This window comes from Urocitellus parryii, chromosome 3, assembly GCF_045843805.1.
Source record: "Urocitellus parryii isolate mUroPar1 chromosome 3, mUroPar1.hap1, whole genome shotgun sequence".
NCBI classification, from domain to species: domain Eukaryota; kingdom Metazoa; phylum Chordata; class Mammalia; order Rodentia; family Sciuridae; genus Urocitellus; species Urocitellus parryii.
Window position 1 is genome coordinate 89426995 of NC_135533.1, and position 24921 is coordinate 89451915.

Sequence of the window (24921 nt, forward strand, 5' to 3'; positions counted from 1 at the left end):
CTAAAAGTCTCATTTCACACTTGACTGACAATTGAAAAAAGCTGATTAAAATACAATTTTTAAAAGTTAAAGGTAACTGTCAATAGTATATATGCTTTCCAAACACTAGAAAAGAAAAAGGGTAAAGCAAATAGAGTCCATATATCTAAACGAAAAAAACAAAGGTAAGAGCATCATAGTATATCTTTTTCAGTAGAAAATAATGATATGTTACAAGAGCAATATAATAATTATTTTTAAATTATATTAATCTCTCTTTAAAAATTAAAACTATCAAATTGGGTCAAAAATAAAATATTGAGTTGGGTGCAATGGCACATACCTTTAATCCCAGCTACTCAAGAAGCTAAGGAAGAAGATCACAAACTCAAGGCCAGACTCTACAATTTAGCAAGAACTTGTCTCAAGATAAAAGTTAATGAAAAAGGGTTGGAGATGTCGGTTAAAGGTACAATCCTCTTGAGTTCAATCCCCACTACAAAAAATTTAAATTAAAAATTATATACATATGGACTGGGGATGTGGCTCAAGCGGTAACGTGCTCACCTGGCATGCGCGGGGCGCTGGGCTCAATCCTCAGCACCACATAAAAATAAAATAAAGATGTTGTGTCCACTGAAAACTAAAAAAAAATAAATATTAAAAAGTTCTCTCTTTCTCTCTTTCTCTATAAATATATGTGTGTATATATATATACATACACATTTATTATACACATTTGCACACATGCATATAGTAGTACCTAAACAAAGTAAAACAAAAAGGGTAAAGACAAAAGAATAGGAAGCCTAATTTCTTGATCTGATGAAAGTATAAACATTTCCAATCAAGAAGCTCATTTAAAATGGTTACTTAACTTTATGTTTGTTGCAACAGAAAGATGACTGTCATATATTTTTAAAAGGGAAAAAATGTTGATTACACAAAAACATGCAAAGAAGATTCCCACAGCATATTGTGAATCTGTGTGTTCATATGCCTACATACCCAACGTGCAAAGGGTGTTCACCAAAATGTTAGAACTGGATTTGAGGAGATTTTAATGTTTTGGTCTGGTTGAATTTTTAGTAATGAGAATATATTCACACACAATATGTATTACAAATTTGTAGGAAAAAAATGGCAAATACCATTTCATGATACCAACCCAGAGAATTATTTTATATTGAAAAAACAAAATTGGTAGTGAATATATAACCCACATAAATTTTGCAAAATAAGCTATAGTATGCCAAAATATGTATAAAGTTAAGATGGAAATAGAAGAAAAAGTGAGATGGTATCTTAGGGTAGTTTTGATTTGCATTTCTCTGACTGCTAGCGATGGTGAGCATTTTTTCATGTACTTGTTGATTGATTGTATGTCCTCCTCTGAGAAGTGTCTGTTCAGGTCCTTGGCCCATTTATTGATTGGGTTATTTGTTATCTTATTGTCTAATTTTTTGAGTTCTTTGTATATTCTGGTTATTAGGGCTCTATCTGATGTGTGTGGAGTAAAGATTTGTTCCCAGGATGTAGGCTCCCTGTTTATCTCTCTTATTGTTTCTTTTGCTGAGAAAAAACTTTTTAGTTTGAGTAAGTCCCATTTGTTGATTCTATTTGTTAACTCTAGCGCTATGGGTGTCCTATTGAGGAATTTGGAGCCCGATCCCACAGCGTGTAGATCATAACCAACTTTTTCTTCTATCAGATGCCGTGTCTCTGATTTAATATCAAGCTCCTTGATCCGGCACTCTTGTTCATTGCTGGTGGGACTGCAAATTGGTGCAGCCAATTTGGAAAGCAGTATGGAGATTTCTCGGAAAGCTGGGAATGGAACCACCATTTGACCCAGCTATTCCCCTTCTCGGTCTATTCCCTAAAGCCCTAACAAGAGCATGCTACAGGGACACTGCTACATCGATGTTCATAGCAGCTCAATTCACGATAGCAAGACTGTGGAACCAGCCTAGATGCCCTTCAATAGATGAATGGATAAAAAAAATGTGGCATTTATATACAATGGAGTATTATTCTGCATTAAAAAATGACAAAATCATAGAATTTGGAGGGAAATGGATGGCATTAGAGCAGATTATGCTAAGTGAAGCTAGTCAATCTTTAAAAAACAAATACCAAATGACTCCTTTGATATAAGGGGAGTTAACAAGGACAGGGTAGGGACGAAGAGCTTGAGAAGAATATTTACATTAAACAGGGATGAGAGGTGGGAGGGAAAGGGAGTGAGAAGGGAAAGTGCATGGAAATGGAAGGCGATCCTCAGGGTTATACAAAATGTCATATAAGAGGAATGGAGGGGTAAGACAAGATAATACAAATGGAAGAAATGATTTACAGTAAAAGGGGTAGAGAGAGAAAAGGGGAGGGGGGGAGGGGAGGGAAGGGGAGGGGAGGGGGGATAGTAGAGAATAGGACAGACAGCAGAATACATCAGACACTAGAAAGGCAATATGTCAATCAATGGAAGGGTAACTGATGTGATACAGCAATTTGTATACGGGGTAGAAGGGGGAGTTCATAATCCACTTGAATCAAACCGTGTAATATGATGTATTAAGAACTATGTAATGTTATGAACGACCAATAAAAAAAAAATAAATAAATAAATAAATAAATAAAAAAAAAAAAGAAATAGAAGAAAAAAATTTTCTAAGGCAAAGATATAGCAGAAGTTTCTAATAAACAATCAGTCTCCATTAGATCAAACAACCCAAAAAAAATTTTAAAAATTAAAAAAGAATCTAAATTATGGTATTAATAATAGCTAATCTGTATAATTGACCTGGGTTACATAATGAAAATATAATTAATTTAGTTAATATATTAATGATATACATGAAAACAGGATATTTACTTTTAGTACCTATAGAATATTTCCAACAATTGATTTAGAATTGGAACACCTAGGAAGTTGCTAACTCACACTCTTAACTACAACCCTATTAAAAAATCTACATGTTATTTTAATGAAAACTGACAAATATGAAGTCCATCAAAAAGAAAAACAAGCAAGAATAGCAAAAAACTTTTTGAAAAAGATGAATGAATATAGTCTTGTCATATTAGATGTAAAAATATACCACAAGGGATTGGAGTTGTAGCTCAGTGGAAGAGCACTTGCCTAGCATGTGTGAGGCACTGGGTTCGATTCTCAGCACCACATAGAAATAAATTTTTAGGCCTAAGGTCTATCAATAACTAATGTGTGTGTGTGTGTGTGTGTGTATATATATATATATATATATATATATATATATATATATATATATATATGTCACAAAGTTACAATAACTAAAAGCATCACCCAAGAAGAGGAAGAGACTGACAAATAGCATAAAAATTATAAAAAGAGACCCAAGTGTGTGTACACATGTGTGTAACATTATTAATTACTAACGAAGTGTTTTAAATCATTGCAAAAAATAATGGATAAATTTAGGGGAAAAAACAAAATTAAAACCCACCTGGGCATTGTGGCACATGCCTATAATCCTAGGGGCTCAGGAGGCTGAAGCAGGAGGATCATAAATTCACAGCCAGCTTTAGCAACTTAGTGAGCCCCAATCTCTAAATAAAATATTAAAAAAGGGCTGGAGATGGGGATGTGACTCAGCGATTAAGCACCCCTGGGTTCAATACCCAGGACCAAAAAAAAAAAACAAAAAAAAAAAATTTAAATCCCTACCTCATCATTTTGTCTGAATTAAATATTTAAATATAAAAATAAAACTAAAAAGTTCTACAAGAAAATCCTGATGCATATTTTCATAATCCTTTCTATGTAAAAGGTTTTTCTAAATATGAAAAAAATAAGTGAACAAAAAAATGGATTGGATTACTTAAAAATTGAACACTTGGACACAAAACAAGTTTCCAAGGTTTACTTACAAAATGAAAATTATTTGCTGCCAATATTACCTAGGTTTCATAGCCTAAATATATTAAATGTTTATGTAAATTAGAAAAAAACATGGGCTGGGGATGTGGCTCAGGCGGTAGCGCGCTCGCCTGGCATGCATGCGGCCTGGGTTCGGTCCTCAGCACCACATACCAACAAAGATGTTGTGTCTGCCGAGAACAAAAAATAAATATTAAAAATTCCCTCTCCCTCTCTCTCTCTCTCTCTCTCTCTCTCTCTCTCTCTCTCTCTCTCTCTCTCTCTCCTCTCTCACTCTCTCTTAAAAAAAAAAAAAGAAAAAAACAATAGAAAAACCACCAAAAGGCAGGAATGTGGTATTTATAAAAGAAAAACAGATGATAATTAATACCTGGAGGGAAAAAAGGTTCAACTTCACAAAGAGTCAAGAAAAGCAATAGGAGAATTATATGCCATTTTTTATCTAGTAAGTTACAACTTTTTTAAAGGTTGAAGTCCATATTTAAACCATGTCAATAGGTAAATATAAACTTACTTTATATGGGGAATTAAAAACTGGTACAACATTGGAGATGGGGATGGTTTAATATATATATATATTTCAAATATCTCAAAAGTATTCAACTCTCAATGCCCAACAACTTTACTTCTAGGAATGTATCCTAAGGCAGAAAAAATTTATAAAATGGTAGAGGCATTGAGACTTTATATAACATTATTTGTGACACCAAGAAAGTAGAAAGGACTTAAATATACAACCATAAAGAATCAGCTAAATAAATCATCGTTACCTGAAAAATTTTATGAAGAAGATTGATATGAAAAGATATTAATTACACTTGTTATATGGGGAAAGAGGTAAAGAACATCCAATAATGATCTGGGGAGAAAAAAATCAATGAATATACGTGTGCAAATTCATTAAAAACGTTTTTCTCAGACAGTCACTAAAATGTTAACAGTAGTTCTCTCCACATATGGACATTACAGGTATCTTGTGTTTTCTTGGCCAATCTTGATTTTATAAAATTTTCCATCATCAACATGCACAACCTGCACAATAACTATCAAAATACTAACAATCATAGTAATAAGGTGCTAAAATGATTGAGTTTTTCTTCTTTCCAAGAGCTAGTTCTTTTTCTCCTTAGCATGGAAGGAACTGCTACGGTTCCCATTAATGAAAAAAGACATGGCTTGCCATCACCCGGAGGGACACTGTCAGTGGAATGATTACAGCTGCTATGACAACAAGGGGAGGATGTGATGTCACATAATGATCCAGTGACTTCGACATTCCTGTCCCAATGCAGAGCTTTTGATGCTAGCTGGAAATCCAGCAGAGACCTCATTAAGGGCATCTGTTCAGTAATTACTACAAGTTTCCCCTCATCACGCATACAACTCTGAAAACAGTCCCAGCACAGAACTCAGATGCCTGAGTCACAGAGGGCCCTTAATCTTCCACTTCTGTAGAGCTCAGACTGACAGCCACCAGAGATGCAGGGTCAAGTTTCAGCACAGGCAGGAAAGGCAACCTTGATCAACAAGAGACCAGGAGGGAAAAGGCGGAGGACTTAAACTGAAGCTAAGATAAACTAAAGCCTCAAGGTGTTTAACTAAGGTATTCCGTTTTGCATTTCCCTGGCACATTTAGATATTTTCATTTCCATCAGAGAAAATTTAATATGCCTCTAACCTATCACAAAAAAGGGCAAATAGCAGTGACTGCACAGCCAGCCAGAGAATCCATTGCAATATCCGAATGCATAATAAATTCTCCTTCAATGAAAATGAAATCCCAAGACCCTCCTCGCACAGCAGTAGCACAGAGCTCTGCGTGCAGGAGAAGCAGGTTGCTGTGGTGGAGGGAGCCAGACAGAGATGGCTTCCAGTCCCAGCCCTATTATTTAATCTCCGAGCCTCAGGCTTCTGACCTATAAACTGAGAATAATAATGCATCAAAAAGTTTGTTGAAAATTAAACATAAATCTCTGAGCCTAGTATCTAGAACTTCAAAAAAAAGTTAGTTCTTCCGTGTGTGTGTGTGTGTGTGTGTGTGTGTGTGTGTGTGAAATATGAAGAGGTCAGTGAATTAACTGGTTCCTTATTAAATCTTAAAAAGTTTCCTACCTGCTCCCTGGTCTCTCTAAGATTCATATTCTCTCTCTCTCTCTCTCTCTCTCTCTCTCTCTCTCTCTCTCTGCCCCCCATCCTCCACCCACCCCCTACTCCTACTGCTAACCACTATCATGCTAACATACCATTCTCTTCTTATGCATGGTATGCCTCTATCTAGAATATTCCCCAACTTCTCCCTTATCCATTGCATCTCCAACCTCATCCAGCTCAGTGGTTTCTAAACAAGACTGCACTTCAAAATGAGCTTTCTAAAAATGTGCATGCCTGGGCCCCATCCTAGAGCTATGGAATTAGAATCTCTAGTGCATGTAGTCCAGAAGTCTTTAACAAGATCCCTATTTGTTTCTAATGCAGCCAGCTGCAGTATTTGAGATGTAACTGGTTCCTCCCTCTTTAAAACTCAGTTCAAGAACTCTCCTACATCACTGGTAGGATTGTAAATGGTGCTTTTAAAAACTGCCTGGCAGTTCCTTGAAAGTTACACATTAAGCCAGGTGTGGTGGTGCATGCCTATAATCCCAGTGCCTTGGGAGGCTGAGGCAGGAGGATCACAAGTTCAAGGCCAGCCTAAGCCATTTAGTGAGGCCTTAAACAACTTAGCAAGACCCTGTCTCAAAAAAATTTTTTTTAAATATAAAAAGAGCTGGGGATGTTGCTCAGTGTTTAAGCACTCCTGGGTTCAATGCCCAGTACCAAAAAAAAAAAAAAAAGTTACCCATGAATTTACCATACAATGCAGCAGTTTCACTCCTAGGAATCTACCCAAGAGACTGAACACATACAACACATACATCCACACAGGCTTATACAAAAATTTTATAGCAGCACTATTCATAATAGCCAAAACCTGGAAACAACCCGTGTCCATCAAATGGTGAATAGATAAGTAAATCCATTTATTGGAATACTATTCAAATAAAACAGAATGAAGCACATACACCTGGTGACTGCACAACTCTGAAAAATTATTTTAAAATGTTGAATTGCAACCCTTAAAATGGGTGAATTGTATGACATGTAAATTATATCTCAATAAAACCGAAAGATGGAAAAGGAAAAGGAAAAAAGAAATGGGAAGGAAGAAAGAGGAATTGGAGGGGCTGGGGGAGGCATGGAATGGAAAAGAAGGGAAAGCAAAGGAGAGAAAAACAGCAAGAGTAGAAAAACCTGAGTCCAAGCTTGTGTCAACTCCTACAGGAAGTTCCGCCTTCACACCCCTGAGTTATCCTCACCCTTTACAAATTCCTGAAACAGCACTCGGCCTGGGCATGGTACTCTTCAATGTCAAGTCTCCCCACAAGCCCACACACTGCTCAAGGCTGAGAGAAATTGTCTAATGCCTCCCTATATTTGCAGGGCAGTGCGCGGGCACTCAACTGTTTATAAGAGAAGGGAAAGGAAGGAGTGGCCTTCTGAGTTGTCAGTTGAAATAAACTGTAAAAAACAGGTCCTAAGAATTTGATATTCAGTTCTCCTCCCTCAGGCCAAGTCACAAAGCCTCTCATTGGAATGCTAAGAGGACATCCCAAAGGGCTTTGGATTTTTACCAAAGGCTTGTCCCACAGATGTAAGAAGAGCCCTCTAACATCTCCAAGCATAGTCGGGGTTGCACACGACCATTATAGCTTATGATACCCTAGATGCCCTTGTCTGCTTCCCTGGACAAGTACCTTACCTTCCCCACAGGAAAATGGGGATTTAAGTAAGCTAATGTTTACAAAGCTCAACTGCAGACAGAGAATAAGTATATATGATGTGTGTGTGTAAATGTTTGTATATAAAATAAGTGTGTGTGTATAAGTGGTGAGACACCACCACGCGTGCTGTGAAACAGATAAATTTCACCTGGCTCCTGAGCATTCAGGATCAGAGAAGGTAATGTGAGCATAAGAGGACCTAGGCACAAGACAGAGAGAGGGGGGGGCACTATGTAATTCAAAAGGTCTATATACTATGAAGTTTTTAAAAGCAAGTAATAGAACACATATGAACCATATAAATAAAACCGTAATAGAATCACATGTGTGCCTAGGATAGCATATTAACAGAGGGCATCTCTGGATAATGAGGGTTTTTTTTCTGAGTTCCTAAAATTAATATGGATCATTTTATAGGCAAATAAAATAAATAATTCTATGTTCATTTTGTTAAGAAATGAATTAAGTAATTAGGAAAATGAAGACAGCCTCCAGCCTCCAAGGACCACCTTCAACTCTGGCAGCCTGAAAGTTTGTCTGGTTTGCTCCAAAAAGAGAACTAATACTCAGAAGGATCCAGGAAGGCCCAGATACAGAGAGGAAAGTCAAACACACAGTAATAGCTAGTTATTACCGATAGCAACACCATTCATCTCTCACCCATTGACTTGCCACAGAAATGCCAGAGTCTGTTTATAAACACAAGTCTGATCAGGTTGCCTCTGCTTAAAATGGTTGTTGCCTTCCACTGCGCTTGGGGAAAAGACCCAAAGCTTGACTTCATAGTCAGTCTTGACTCTGACAACCTCTGCTCACCCCCCTAACCTCTTCCTCTACCCACCCAACAGCCCATTTCACCCCTCTGGCCACAGGACCACAGAGGTCAGTGAATTAACTGGTCCCTTATTAAATCTTTTCTGGACCAATGCAAGTCTCCTACCTGGTCCCTGGTCTCTCTAACTGTCTCTCCACCCCCCTCTCTCCCCACTCCCCACTCACCCCCTACTCCTACTGCTAACCACTATCAAGCTAACATACCATGCTGTTCTTATACATAGTATGTCTCTGTCTAGAATGTTCCCCAATTTCTCCCCTGTCCATTGCATCTCCAACCTCATCCAGCTCAGTGATTTCTAAACAAGACTGCACTTCAAAATGAGCTTTTTAAAAACTGTGCATGCCTGGGCCTCATCTTAGAGTTATGGAATCAGAATCTCTAGGGCATGTGGTCCCTCCCAACTCCTCTCCCACAACCTTGAGCAAGGAAGCCCACCGCAACCTCAGGCAGGTTTAGTCCCTCTCCTGGGCACTCCCACAGCACCTGGGCCTTTCCATCTGAAGACAGCATTTACCACCACCGTCTAAGACCACGCTGGATTACAAACGCCAGGACATCACACTGGTCTGTTTTGTAACCCAGGTGCCTAACACAAAGCTGCCTCAAGGTGGCTCTTCACAAAGACAGATTATGTGAGTGACAGCAACCCAGGGGGGCAGGCAGGACTGGCAGGGGAACTGCCAAGGAGGAACCCAGATAAAAGCAAAATCAGAGTTAGGGGAAGCCAAGGAGCCCTACCTGGGAAGGAGGACATGATCCTGCAAGCAAGGGGAGCTTTTTAGCAAGAGGGCAGCAGGATCAGAAGCTCTGCAGGATTTGAATACTAATTAGATGAGGTGGATGGAGGTGGAGACACAGGAAAAGGAAGGTGAGAGGGTCCCCAGATTTCTAGTTCCAATGCCTGAGCTTTCTCAGAACTGTAGAAACTAGGTTTGAGTCACTGTTCTGAAACAAGTCGCTACGACTTCTTGGAACTCCAGTTTCACTTGGCCATTCCTTGAACACTTCCCACTCTGGGAAAGCCTGGGTGGTCATCAGGACTCAAAACACACCCCCTTCGGGGAGTGACAGGCAGCAACCAGTTCATTTTATATCTGTAGAATGGAGCTAATCATAATGATCTTGCACAGTTTTTGATAGAATCAGCCGAGTTGATATTTGGGAAAGTACGTCACAAGTGGTAAAGACTCATCAACATGAGGGCATCTTGCATAAGTGCATAATCACCCTCCCTTCCCAGTACAAAAGGCAGCCTCCTTGAAGGACTCACTAAGAGCAGGTTTATGGTCTTACACAACTGAACTAAATTCTGCATCTTTTAAGTTTGTCTATCTTATGCAGTAGGCCTCAAGAATGACCCAGATGAGAAAGACAGAAAGAAAATACATCTTGTTGGAAAATGGGTTTCCCTGGGGCTCAGCAGATGGCTAGGATGGAGTTCAGCTCAGAAATCCTGCTGCTTTGCTTCTTCAAAGACACTGGAATCCCCTTTGATACTTATTGACTTGACAAAATTTGGAAACCTAAAGTAACTTCCAACTGTTAAAGAAAGATGAGTCATTAGACTCAGTGGGCCTTTCTTGGAAACTGTAAACTAATGCTTTTAAAATAGAAATCCATCCACTTTCCCACTCACTGCCTAAATTCTATTGTGTTGATTTGGGTTCCCTGGGCCCAGAGTGAAGTAAAAAAATGCTAGCTTTTTCCTGGAGCCTGTCAGAGACCAAAAGCCTCCCCAGGGCTGGAGGGGTCCCATATTTTGTGATTACAGGGCAATCATCAGACCAGTTGAGATACCTTCAGGTTTGGCATAAATTATGGAGGGAGAAAAGGAGGGAAAAGAAACTGATATTTTATAGTCACCTACAATGGTCTCCTTCCTGCACCATATGTCATCTGATAGGTAGACCATGTGTAGAAATGTAGATAGCATGTGTATCTTTTAGAGGTATTAGCATATGTAGATATTATTCCTACTTTACAAGATTAGGAAACAAGATTGGAAAAGGTTAAAAAAAAGTGGTCAGATATCTTGTAAATGGTGAACATCTGAACTCAGCAATTCAACTTCTGGATTGCTCAAAAATAAAAAAGGAATATTTTTTCCTACGACATACACCACCATAATTTTTTGAGAAATTTCCAAGAACCAAGCATCTGAGCAGATCCAACATTGCATTCCAACCAAACACATACACACACACACACACACACACACACACACACACACACACATGTACCCAGTGAAACCAGGACAGAGCCCTGGAGCTGAACTGCAATGGAAACCCTCACTCATTAGTAGGACTTTGGAAAAGTCACTTCCATATCTAATTTCAACTTGTGAAAACTGAATTAGACCATCTCTTAAAAGCCCTCGAATGCGTGCTGGTGATCACGAAGCATATCCTTCTTTTATCTCTTTCTCCAAGCACATGGAATCCTACCTGTGCCACTTTACAGGGTTGTCAAGAGAGGAAACACAGGCAGCATTTTGGAGAAGCACAAAGGGCAGGAGTCAGTGCAATTAACATGACTCGCCCTCAAAAGAAAGCAACTCTGACAGCAGTATGTGTGCTCTAATCCTCATGGACAGAGCTACTGGAAGTTGGTTTGCACCCTCATCCAGCAGCTTCTTCCCTTTGCCACGTGCAATCCAACTTCCAGCAGCTCTGTCTCAAGCCTAAGTAGGGCCCCTCAGGGAAGCACTGGTTCTCAGGCCAAGATCCCACCACACTCCAGAGCTTGCCTGCCAGCTGCACAGGAAGTGCCAACCGGCTCTCCCCAAAGCAGCTGGCACCAATTACCCAGACCCAGCTGGAAGCACTTGGCTGAGGAGAGGCAAGCCTCCAGATCTCTGGCCTGGTCGGAAATCCTACCCCAAAACAAAGACAGCCTTGCAGCCACACCAGCACTTGACATAAGTGCTGGTCGGGGGCTGTGGGAGGCAGCCAGTGGCAAGCTGGTGCACACCATCCAGAGAAGCAGCTGCAGGTCTGGGAGTCTTGCCCGCTCCCTGATTTCAGAGCTTCTCCATCTTCACAACCAACAGCTACCAATTATCAGGCACCTAGAGCAAGCTGGGTTCCTACATCCCTCGCCCTGTTGAATCCTCCAACAATGCACCAAAGTAGGAATTATTATTTCCATTACTGATAAGGGGCCTGAGACTCAAAGAGGTGAATGATCTTTCCCACAGCCATAGGGACAGGAAGTGCAAGAGCTGGATCTAGAGCCCAAGTCTTCAGCATGGCTTTTCTCTCTACCCGGCAGCCCAGCCTAGAAGAGCTCACCATCCAACAAGGGCCTGGCAGTTAGGGACTCACTTTGCCAAACTATCACATTTGACATGTCCTGAAAGATGATCAGCTGGTTGAGGGAATGTGGGTACTTGGAGGCCCATCAGGAATCCAACACATTGCAAGATCAGAAAACCAACACCCCAGGACACAAAAGTGAATGCCTTTCAGCAGGAAATGCCAATATTGAACAACAAAAACCATAAAACCAAGGTCATCCTTACAGCTTACAGTACAAATGGGTATCTCAAGAAGCAGAACTGATCTGGTTATTATTTTTATGCTGATATTAATGTACTGTTATTATATTTTATGTTCATGTATTATGATGAATAAGTGATAATAAAAGTATTATTATAACAGCTACATAAAACTTACTGTCCCAGGTGCAGTTTCAAGTGCTTGATATGTATCACTCCATTTAATCCTCCAACACCCTAGGAGATAGGTATTATAATTATCTCCATTTTACAGATGAGCGTGTTAGATGCAGAAAGACTAAATAACTTGTCCAAGATCATACAGCTAATAAACTCTGAAGCCAAAATTCAAACCAAAACAGTCAAGCTCCAGATTCCATGCTCTTAACTTCACATTCTGCCTCTTAGACCCAGCAAGTATTCACTGAGCTGGAGCCAGGCTCCCTGCTGCTATGGATCTTATCTGTTATTACATGTATTCTTTCTAACCACCAAGTCTACCAATGTGAATTAAAGTCATAAAGGTTCCACGCCACATCTGAATGGAGTTAAGCTCGCACCCAAGCAGGAACACTTGGAAATCTCCACCTAGCTCCTCATTCCTGCTGGTCATTAGCATCACTAGAAAGCCCAGACAGCTACACAGTGACTTGTCCTTGGTCCTTGCTTAAGACTAACTCAGTGGTGACCAAACATCACTATATTTCAAAAAAAAAAAAACAGTGCAAAGTTGTCTACAGAAAACTTAGTATGCTTACTTCAAGAATAATTCTCAGCCGGGCACAGTGGTGCACACCTGTAATCCCAGCAGCCCAGGAGGCTGAGGCAGGAGGATCATGAGTTCAAAGCCAGCTTCAGAAACTTAACAAGACTCTAAGCAACTCAGTGAGACCCTGTCTTTTAAAAAAAAAAATACAAAAAAGGGCTAGGGATGTGGTTCAGTGGTTAAGTGCCCCTAAGTTCAATCCCCAGTACCAAAAAAAAGAAAAAGATTAATTTTAACTCTGAGCTTATCATTAGTCCTACATGCAATTTGTTTCCCTTTTGTTCCAAATTCTGCAAAGATTCTTCCTTTACACCCTATGTGGCTGTTCCCACACCCTCCCAACTCTGAGAAACCTAGGGGTCATCAGGACTCAAAGCCCACCTTCCTTCTTCAGGAGATTTTCCTACCCAACCAGTTCATTTATAAATGGAGAAACTGAGGCCCATGTGAAGTGACTTACTCAGCATTAGAAAGCAAGTAAGAGCTAACCCCATCTATGGACTCTGAGTCCAGTGTGGGTCTTCCCCATACGGCTACACTGTTTTTTTCCTCATGGTCCGTAGCCCTGCCCTTCCCCAGTATCTAGTTCAGTGCTAAATGCAGCCAATGTTTGTTGACTTGCCAATAACTCTAGCTAACAATTCTGGAGGCCCAGGATGTGCCAGGCCCTGTACTAAAAGCTAGAGTTACATTTTGATTTTCTTGGACCCTAAATATGTTTGCCATTGTGGACTCCTTCCTCCATTAAAAAAAAATAATTTCTACAATTTTAAAATATATTTTAGAATTGCATTAGTATGAAGAAAAATATATTAATATCATAAATTTTTACTTTTTTCTGGTAAAAACACTAAACATGAGATCTACCCATTTAAAATAATCTTTACATGTACATAGATACAATGCTTCATAGCAGAACTCTAGAACTTATTCATCTTGCTTGACTAAAACTTTATAAATAGATATTGAGCTTCAACATCCTTTCTGATTTTAAAAGAAATTAATATTTGCATAGGCTCCTAAAAATTTTGTGTGCTGAACACTTTGCCTATTGTGCCCAGTGAATATGTCAGCCCTCACTTGCATGACCTCATTTAATTTCCCATTCCAGCAAGGTAGATGCCAGTTATTATGTCTTAGGAAAGCCGTACCAGTTGTACGGCTTAGGAAACTTGACTTTAATCATGAAATGCCAGATGTCTGATATCACAAGCAAAAGAAGACAGGATTCAGGATTGGAACCTTGAGTGGCTAACTCCAGACAGTGATGGTTACAGTCTGGACTCTACTAAGTCCAGTTTTGGCCCCTCTTCCTGCTGTGTCCCCATCCAGATCCCCAAGTCAGGCTCAGGATTGTCAGACCTGCAATGTTGTTCTCACTACCATCCCCAACGTCCCCATGGTGCCAGGTGGACTCTGCCCAGGTCCCTGGAGCCCAGAAAGACATGACAGCCATATAAGATGGCTCAGGAAGGCCCATTAACCCATGCAAGGCCAAGAGGGTGCCCAGAGCACACTTTGCTCTGATTCCCATCTAGTGTCAAGGCCAGCATAGTCGTACAGGGCGTCCTGACTGCCTGTCCCAGAGTGCACCCACAGATCCTCAGGATCACACAGTGACCTTCATTCCTTATACTTCCCTCGCCGTGGCTCACCTTCCAGGATGGTATCACTAGTCCTATTTATTCCAAGAAGAAAAGTGTGCCTCAGAGAAATTAAAAGACTTGCCTAGTGGGCATCACAACCCCAGAACCCAGGGCTTCCCTTGACAATGCCACCTCTCAGCTGACTCACACCCCTAAAACCATGCACCCTGATGGCTGTTGACAATCACCACCCCACAGTGAGAACCTCATTCTTCAAACTGAAGACACGATTCCTTTTGCTGGAAATGCAGATGCCATGATACGGGGTGGTACACCACTATTAACTTTGCACTACTGGCAAGAAGCATTTGAAGGGCAATTAGGAGTCAACACAGAATTTTTTTTCATATATAACTGCACTCAATCCTCACCACAGCTTGATAGCTGAGCATCACACTCCCCATTTACATATGAAGAAACTGAGGCTAAGAGAGGTGAAGTGACTTTCCCAAGGTGCCCAATGAAGGGAAGCTAAGAGGCAGAGCAAGAATCCAAGCCCCAGTTTGCACACCTCCTCTCTCTGCACCCTGCTCCACCCGACTCTGGCTCCAGTCTTCCCAGGGATGTGAGGAAAGGGAAGGAATTAGGTCAGTGAATACCAGGAGGTATCTGTAGTGTACAGCAGCTTATCTGCAGTTTCACTCTCTGAAGCTTTTAGTTATCCACAGCCAACCATGGCCCCAAACTATCAAATGGAAAATTCCAGAAATAAGCCAATTGTAAGTTTTTAATTGCACCCTCTTCTGAGTAGCATGATGAAATCTTGCCATCCTACATGAGAGGTGAATCTTTTTTCTCTAGCACATACCCACCATTATACATACAGTATAAATAAGATATTTGGGGAGAGGGAGACAACATTCACATACATTTTATCACAGTATATTGTTAAAATTGTTCTATTTTATTATTAATTATTGTTAATATCTAATTGTGCCTAATTTATAAAGTACACTTTATCAAAAGTTTGCATGTATAGGAAAAAACATAGCAGACATGGGGTCCCCTACAATCTGCAGTTTCAGGCATCCATGGGGGTCTTCACAGGTATCCTTTGTGAACAGAGGGCTCTGCTGTTACCTTAGCTCTCTGTTGGGTTCTTTGACCCCCATCGTTGTCTCCACCAGGCATACAAGGACCAAAGAAGGTCTTGCACCCACTTGGACAGACAAGACAACTCAGTCAGGAGTCCTCAGCCATATGCACCACGGGAGGTCAACATTATGCCTTCGCTGAATGTGGGCCACACTCTCAGTGCTGGCACAAACCACCCTGGCCTCAGCCACCTACAGAGCCCTGCCAGCACCAGGTTCTCTCTAGGACAGCATTTGCCTTCAGGCCCTGGCAGGCCAAGGGTGACTGGGAACCCTCAGTTTCAATCCCTCCAGCCTTGGATTGCTGTCTAGGGGCCCCTTGTTTTTCCTCCTCTGTGATAACCCAGAGAGAGAAACACAGGGCAGGGAGCCATTAATAGTTGCTACAGGAAACACACCCCCCTGTGAACAAGGCCTAGAATTTCCCACACCACCACCATCTTTGAAGGAAGCAGCTTCTCTGTGACACACCCACCAGCTTCACATCCTCCAGCCTGTAGTTCTATCCATTTCACTGAATATCATCACTGGGGGCGGGGGGGGAATGAAGGGCCCTCCCTGAGCCCCACTTGCACATCTGTAAAGTGAGAAATGAGGAGCATCCAAAGAGATCTAGTGAGGCCCACTTGGAGGATAGAGGGGTGACAAGAAAAAAGCACTATGCCCTTTTGCAGACCAACTTCATGGGGTGGAGGAGGAGGGTATCTGAATTTCAGACAACCTCAGAAACAATCTGCATCCACTTAATACCAACCCTGATAGATATCCAAATGCCAGAAGACAAAGGAAGTTTGTCTGAAAAACAAGATTCTGCTTCACCATTCCCCCCATTCACTTTATATTCAATAGTTCGTTTGAACATGTACCTCCCCAGAGTCATACGGCCTCCATTACCATGGATCATGATAATTACTTGCCCATCACAAGTTCCTATACACAGAAGGCTCCCTGTTCGTGCTTTCTGCATGTGGCACATGTTCACCCGTTTCCAAGACCTCTTGACCACATGTCCACTTTGTGACCTGAGAGATTCATAGACAGAGAACATAAAACCACTTGCCCTGGGACACAGGAGAGGGTGGGACAGAACCAGGGGCTGGGAGGGGCAGATTAACAAGCCTTGGTTTTTTTTTTTTTCCCTGATCTCTTCCAGGGAAGGGACCCAGGACCTGCCCTGCCTAAGGCAGTGGTTCTACTTTCACTCCAGTCTGGGCTGGTTCAGCCCACCTGACAAATGGAGATCAAGGAGATCATGGATTGTCCCAAGGCTGGGCAGAAATGACGCTCACTTAGGGAGGCAGTATGGCGTGGAGCAAACCATGGTGGACACATCAGGGCAGATATGGTTTGACCCCAACTCTGCCACTTCCTTCTTACGTGACTTCTGGCAAATTACGTCCTCTCAGAAGCTTAGGAGTTTCTTCTCCTAAAATAGGAGTCATAGCAGCTACCTTTCAGGGTTGTTGTGGAAGGTGTGGAACAAACTGCTGAAGCCCCAAGTCAGAGCCTAGACCACACCCACAGCTACTCTTCCCAGGAAGAGGCACCTGTTCCCAGGGCAGCCTTGGCCAAGAGTCCCCAGAGTGCCTGCAGCTAGGGCATACAGGGGTTCAGGGGTCCCAGGCTTCCTTGCCAGAAGGAACCTCATAGAATTGTTCCAAGGGATGCGACTGGTGTTTGGGATGGTTCCTTGCTGTGTAGGGATGTACTTGCTGCAGAATGTTTAACTCCTCTGTCCCCTGCTCACTGTCTGTAGAGTCTGTCCCCCAGGCCTCCAGCATGACAACTACTAAAAGGGTCCTGCATGTATCCAAACATCCCCAGTCCTGAGGGAGAACCATAAGATGAAGGCTGCTTCATACCCAATCAGAACCAAAAGAGAATGCCTGCCCTCAGCCCAGAATGTGCCTTCAACAGGAGCCCCCCCAAAGAGAGTTTGTGACCACAGCTGGCTCACATCTCCCTTCCCACAGAGTCCCCATGGTCCCCACTGTTCCTCACAGGACTCCCCATATAATAATTTCTCAAATCTCCATTGTCATACCATATGCACTCCTTTAGTAAAGTCCTTTGATCTACAAGGTTTTTAAATTAACGTCCTAGATTGCCACCCTAAAAGAGGAGGTGATTCCCTAATAAGAGAAGATCAGACACCTGAGAAAAGAGAGCTGGACCTCTCTGGGATTCTTCTCCCACACGGTAGAAGGGACACTATCTGCCTACTCCATCCTACTGAAATGCACCATGAGCTGGCATCCACAAGTGTGGGCTACAAGCTATCTGCCTGTTCTCTAAGCAATCCTACCACACACTGATGTTGCAAGGGTATGAGAGCTCCTGCTTGGAAGAAATGTTTGTAACACACATGTTAATGTATGTATATATAAATTTATATACATGTATATATATATAGACATATATATATACATGTATATAAATTACCTGTGTTATAATGAGCACTATTAATGTAATAATTATATGACTAACATAGAATATTAAAGTAGTTAACAGGTACTATTTATAATTACATGGTATATAAATTTAATGCATCAGTTATATGCATGATATATATACATATATATACATACATATGTGCACACACACACACTAAGAGTGCTCAAAAGTTAATAAAAGTTTTTCCCTGGAGGAAAGACACAAAGAAAATTTTACAAAAGAAGTAAAATAACTTGTGAATTGAGATACCACCTTCCACCTCTCAAACTAGAAACTTTTTTTTTAAACAATAGCCTTGGGTATTCATGAGAGTGTGACACATGGCTGATAGAGTGTGAACTGCAAAGCCTTTCCAAAGGGCAGCTGAGCAATATGTTTTAAAGTTCCCAAAGTATGCATGTTCTTGAACAAAGCAATCATACTCTGTACAAGTTCATCCTTAAAAAATTGGGGGCTGGTGATGTGGCTCAAGCCATAGCCCGCTCGCCTGGCATGCACGCGGCGCTGTGTTCAATCCTCAGCAGCACATACAAAAAGAATAAAGATGTTGTGTCCGCCAAAAACAAAAAAATAGATATTAAAAAATTCTGTCTGTCTGTCTGTCTGTCTCTCTCTCTCTCTCTCTCTCAAAAAAAAAAAATTGGGCTGGGTTTGTGGCTCAGTGATAGAGTGCTCTCCTTGCACCTATGAGGCACTGGGTTCAATTCTCAGCACCACAAATAAACAAATGATTAAAATAAAGGTCCATCAATAACTAAAAAAAAAAAAAAACTGGGGTTGTGGCTCAGTGGTAGAGCGCTCACCTAGCTCCTGCGGGCCCTGGGTTCGATCCTCAGCACCACAAAAAAATAAATAAATAGAATGAAGGTATTGTGTCCAACTACAACTAGAAGATGAATATTTAAAAAGAAAGTACTTAGGGATTTATTTTTATCATTGCTTGTTAATGATAAAAACTAAAAGCCTCAATAATCAAAAACAGGAGGTTGATTAAATATTTTATATATAGCACAAAACAAAGCTAATATTATTAAATAGCAGATTTCCAAACATTACAATTGCATTTTCTTTAAAAATTTTTGTCTATGCAAAAATGTACTAGAAAGTACATATAAGAAATATTAACATTTGGCCTGATAAGATTTACAGGTGATTTTTTTAATAATCTGCATATTTTCTAAAATATCCATACTGGCCTAAAATTTCTAAAATGTCTCTTATTACAATAATTCTATTTTGTAATATGTTTATGTATGAACATATCACATCACCCCAAGAACACAAATTCCCTGAGTACAAGTCCTAAGTCTGATTTATCTTCATGACCTCCCCATTATGTTAGTTTAGTGCCCTGAATACTTACAACAATTACTATTTATTTAATTTTTGCCTTGTGGAAAGCATTGTGCTAAATTGTATCTTTTAATACAGTGAAGTTCAATAATCATTTGTTGAAGAAAGGAGGGATAAAAGGAGAACAGATAAAAAGAAGTGAATTAATAAATGCCCAGCAACCTGAAATGAGCTGGCAGCTATCTCAAATGGAAGTGACAAGATCACTTTTGGGTCCCTTTCTAACCACCAGGCCATACCAGTCTGCTAGACCATCCCTTCTAATGGTGAGGGACAGGATTAGGAGGAGGAGAACCATGCTATGATCCTGGATTTTAGGAAGCCACACTTTTTGCAGGATAAGATCTGGTGAGAACTAGTACTTTAAAAAAAAAAAATCACTTCTGAAAGTTTTCCAGCAGAGTCAAGAAAACCAATACTAACATGAAAATGACATTTTAAATAAATGCTTTTGACCTTGACAACTTTTAATTCATTTCTATAAATGATCCCTGAGTGCCCACCATCATGTCTCCATTGGAGCAGAGAAAAAAATAAATAAGCACAGTGTCATCTTTCATAATGCAATGAAGACCACAGGTGCCAAACCAATGCCAGGCAGGGTGTAAGCTATGGTGGAGTACCCCTCCCCACCAATGGGCAGTGTGCAGTGGATGTTCTTTCTGATGGGGATGGAGAGACCCAGAGGTAGCAAATGAGAGCAGACATTTGGAGGGCAGACAAGATTTCTCAATGCCAAGTTGGGGGAATGGCATTCCTGGCTGCAGGACAGTCAAGGCAAAGTCTCTAAGCTGTGGGGCTGGAGTTGTAGCTCAGTGGTAGAGTGCTTGTCTCACACAGGTAAGGCCTTGGGTTTGATCCTCAGCACCACATTTTTTAAAAAAACGATAAATAAAATGATGGTATTGTGTCCATCTACAACTAAATGTATATTTTTTAAAAGTCTAAGGGTTGAGATAGGGTATGTTTGGGGAAGGACATGTGTTGAGTCCATGCCCTAGAAACCTCGGGCCACTTCAGAACAAGCAAAACTGGCCCAGAAATGAGTTGCTCATCATCGGTCTCATTTTCCCCCAGCACTTTCCCACCACACCTCCAAGCAGGTGCAGCACACCAAAAAGCAAATTAACATGCTCCCCCATTTTCAAAGTCTCTGGAGTTCAGATCAGATTTAAAGCCACAGAAATCTGAGTGCTCCCAGAAATAGGAATGCAAGAGTACCTCCTAAGCACCTGTCCTTATGCTGCTGTTCTCCAAATGCTGACATCCACAGAGCCCCCTGCCACTAACTGGGCCTCCCAGGTCTGCTCACCCCCAGGAAGAGGAAGACACAAGACCTTGAGAAATTGTTTCAAAACAGTGGATGCGTAAGACCAAGAAACACATCTTGGACAGATATCTTCAAATGCTCAGCCTCCAGAGGGTGAGCTCTGTGGTCCAGCTCCCTGAGGACAGGAACAGTTAGGGGCAGAAAGAAAGCAGGAGCCACTTCGAGTTCGGAAGACTCCAACACTCGCCTCCAACATTCGGCTCAGGGACACCACAGCTTTTTCTCAAATATTTCAGTAACATGATATATTATCCCTCTCTCCCTGCCTGCATCCTGCGTCTCTCTCAGAGACTCTGAATGGGTTTCTTCTTCTAAGTCTCTCCTCTCTCCTCTCTCTCCCCCCTGTGTCTTGGCATTTCTATCTCTAACCTGGTGCCTAGATGCCTAAACGTCTTTGCCATTCTGTCCCTGTGAGTCTCTTTGGTCACTGTCTTTCTGTCGCTTTTCTATCTTCCCTCCTTAGGTTTTCCTATCTCCATCATTCCATCTCTCTGTGTCCATCGCTGTCTGTATTCTTCCTCTTCTGGATTTTGTTATTCTATTCGCTGCAAGAAAATCGAGCAGTTCAGAGAAGTATGATCCTGAAATCTGGCTCCTGCGGGATGCAGGTTGATGGGTGCCTCATGGACAACCCCCGGCGCAGCTTCCTGTCTATGTCAGTGGCTCCCAGGTGCTCCTGCCTGTCGTGCACAGTCCTGGCCCAGGCCGACCCATGATCCCTCCACACACACCCCTGCTTAGATAGTGACCCTCACCACCACCGGAAAGGGTGTTTGCCTAAGCCAGGCGTCGGACACCGGGGATGGAAAGTTCTCACCGATAGTGAAGCTGTAGCCATCGATGCTGAAAGTGGCGCTCCGGCATTTTTTGAAGCCCTCCTTCCTGTTGCTGGCGTCCGTCATGGCTCAGCCGGACGGGCAGGGTCCAAGCAGCTGGCCAGCTGCCTCCAGGGATCCCCACCGCTAAGCGCACGGCCCCGCGCCGGGCTCTCGCCGGCGTCCCCTCTCCCGGCGCGCCGCGCGCTGTCACGCGCAGACCCGCGCTAGTTGCTAGTAGAGCGCTCCGGCTGCAGGCACCGGGACCCAACGTCAACTAGTGCACCAGGCACACGGCGGAGTCAGCGAGCCATCGAAACCGCCCCATCGCTAACGGCCAGTTCCAGATACCAGGAGAGGAGAGTTACTAAGGCGAGACGCAGCGCGCGGGTGCCTGTGGACCCGGCGGGTGGGTGGGTGCCGGAGTCCCGCCTTTCCCGCTCTACTCCCTGGGAGCCGCGGAAGCCAGAGCGCTATAGGCACGTCTGTTTTCTATTTCAGCTTCGCCTTCCCCTCTCTGGAGGCTGGTGGGGTTTGAGGACCCAAGGGAATGGCTGAGATTTGGCGTCGTGCTTCTTCAAATATGTTTTCTCTGGCCAGAGAGCTCCCCAAAAGCACATCAACAGATGGAAAAGCAAACATCTTAGCCGTCAGATGCTGCCAAAGTTTACTCCAAACAAGGAAGTCCAGAAGATCGCCACGCCCACTTCCTCCCACAGCTGTCCCCAGAACTCCTCTGAAGCCCCGATAATACACGACTTCTCAACAGTCCCTGGCCAGAAGATGATTATCAAAGTGACCCATATTGGTGGACAAGCGTTTTCACCCGGAGGCTCTAAGATGTGCGATTCACAAGCGAGTTTTGAGTAGCTCCGTTCTTTCAAAGTTGGGTTTGCCAAACATGATAAGATTCCTGGCATTTGCAGACCTGGGAAAGATCTTACCAATCTTGGAGCTAACGTTTTTTATGACAGAAGACGAAACTGAGTTTGAGAAGAGCTTGAGGAAGGTGCTTCAGCTAGAAAGTGGAGAGAGTGGAAGAGAAGTTTTACTTTATTGACCCCAAATCTGTTGTGCCTTTCTGAGTTAGGCAAGGCTTGAACAGGGGAAATCATTCCTGGCAGCCAGCAAGCAGTTACTGAAGATTTGCAGCCACAGTGCTCTGTGTTGGGTGCTGAGGAGGCGTCCGTTCTGGGTAACACAGGGAATGAAGGTGCTATGCCCAAGCTCTCTTGGGACTACAATTAATGTAACCTCATTGGGGGAGGGGAGGATGGTATTTGACACAATAAACACTTGTCAATAAAAGTTAAGCAGGTGTATGTCTACTTGATTCCAGTGAAGTTTAGAGGACAGTGATCTTCAGAGTCTAATAAATTAGAAAACCTCTCCAAACACACACACACACACACACACACACACACAAATTTCAGGAGACCCATAAAGTCCTAAAGCCCATAGAAACCTAGGTTAATGTACATCTCAGAAATTTAGCCTTCTTCAATTCACCAAATATTTTTAAAGAAATTGATTTTTTTTTAATGTCAGAGTGTAGTTGGTATTTCAGTTTCAAATTCCCTCATGGAAGACCCAGAACTACACAAGATAGTTTGATTAGGTTGGTGGCAAGATTGATTAATCATAAAGGCAATGGGTGCCATGAATATGGTGTCATGCAGAGTAGCCCTTCTCAACATGGGAGCCATGATGTAGTCCTTAGAGTATAAGGCTCATGTCTGGAACTGGTTACAATGCACATACAGACCTGGGTCTGGAATCTGGATCCACCGCTTACCAGCTACATAACCTTGAGCAAGACGCTCAACACCCCTGAGTCTAGCTGTCCTCATCTTACAATGAGAGAGAAGAACACCACTATGTACAGGCATTCATTTAGGGCATTCACCTGACTCTCAAGTTTCATTACGCAGACACTACAAAATTCTCCACAACAATACTTTGCTTATAGGTGCCACCATTAATTTTATAAGAGAAATTTTATATGTAACATGTGTATGTATGTGTGTGCATATGACAATATATTTTATTATAGTAATCACCAAAATTTTCTTGTAATTTCCACTTCCTTGTATTTTTTCCATATTCCCAAACCTTTAAATGAGACATATGCTTTTTTTTTTTTTTTGAGCCAAGGAAAAGTCCTGGAATGAGGAACCTGAAAACCCTGAGTTAATCTTCTATAGTAAATTATCAAGGAAAAAAAACTAATGTGATGGAAATTTTTCTTTGAGTGAAATTAAAACTTTGCATTTAATCACTCTTAACAGAAAAGCTTCTTGAAATATAATCTATAAAAATAATAACAATGTGATCATTTATCTGTCCCCTCAGTCTGGTAAAAATAACTTGCCTGAACAATTAGAACTGTTTTTAAACTGCTTCTCCCCAGAATCATTATCTCTCTCCCTGGTTTTAGAGATTACACACCTACAGAACCACTAAATGTGTTGCTTCCAATCTTAAAACAGCCTTCTCAGTGCAGGGCTCTTACACCAAACCAAGCCAAGCTCAATGCTACATTACATAAGCCAAGGAAGAATGAGGTCAAGACTGAGATCAAAAGACACTTGGCTAATGCTTGCTCTTTCAGAAATGTTCCCTTGAGAAAGCCTGTGGAGTAGAAAAACCAAGACATCCAAGCAGAGTTGAGTAGTTGTGCCTAAAACCAGGTGACCTGTAAAGCCAATACCTGTACCATCTGACCCTCCCATAAAATGCTTCCTGACTTCAGGATTATAGCATGTCATACACCTCATACCTGCCAGGGATTTGGGGTAACTTTTGGTTTTATTATATTTACTTTAAAATTTAAGTTTGTAAAGGGATGGATCTTTTTTTAAATACTGAACTGGATTCTAACAAGAAAGGCACAGTGTTAAATATTTGAGGAATGAATGAAGAAAAGAAGGAAGATACATATCGTTTGATCTGGTCGTTAGCTGAGATTAGTTAAGATTAATTTCTCCTAAGAAACAATGTGAACCTGACCTCATCTCTAGATAGAAAAGTAGGAACTGAACACAAGGCCCTTATCAGTTCATGGGTCAAATGATATCCTTCAAAATATAACTATATGACAAAACACACACACACACACTCACACACACAGAATATAGCGGGTTATACAAAAAATAAAAATCTTGGGAATCCAACTCAGGTGCTAATCAAGTCTTTTGATTAGTCAAAAGACTTGATTCCCCGTGGATCTGTTGATAGAATCCACTACCTATTTCTATGTAGGAGAATAGGTATTAACAGAAAGTACTTGCTGCTGATTTGGGGGGTTTTATAGTTCTAGAAAAAGGGGAGACACTATATTTATAATATGTTATCAAAAACTGAGCTAAGACCTATAATCCCAGCAGCTCAGGAGGCTGAGTCAGGAGGATCAC

At 41.7% G+C, this 24921-nt stretch overlaps 1 protein-coding gene across 2 annotated transcripts in view; it reads right to left on the reverse strand.

Annotated features, from left to right (window-relative positions):
* The window catches only part of Pde1c (phosphodiesterase 1C), a 588396-nt gene that overhangs the window by 469092 nt on the left and 94383 nt on the right, over positions 1–24921 (reverse strand). The window contains exon 1 of one of the 2 annotated variants that reach the window (XM_026401540.2): positions 21511–21596. The exons of the other annotated variant lie outside the window; for it this stretch is intronic. Coding sequence (XP_026257325.1) covers positions 21511–21595 — 85 coding nt within the window. The 5' untranslated portion in view covers position 21596. Of the gene's footprint in view, positions 1–21510; positions 21597–24921 lie in introns of those variants that run through there. 2 annotated transcript variants of the gene reach the window in all.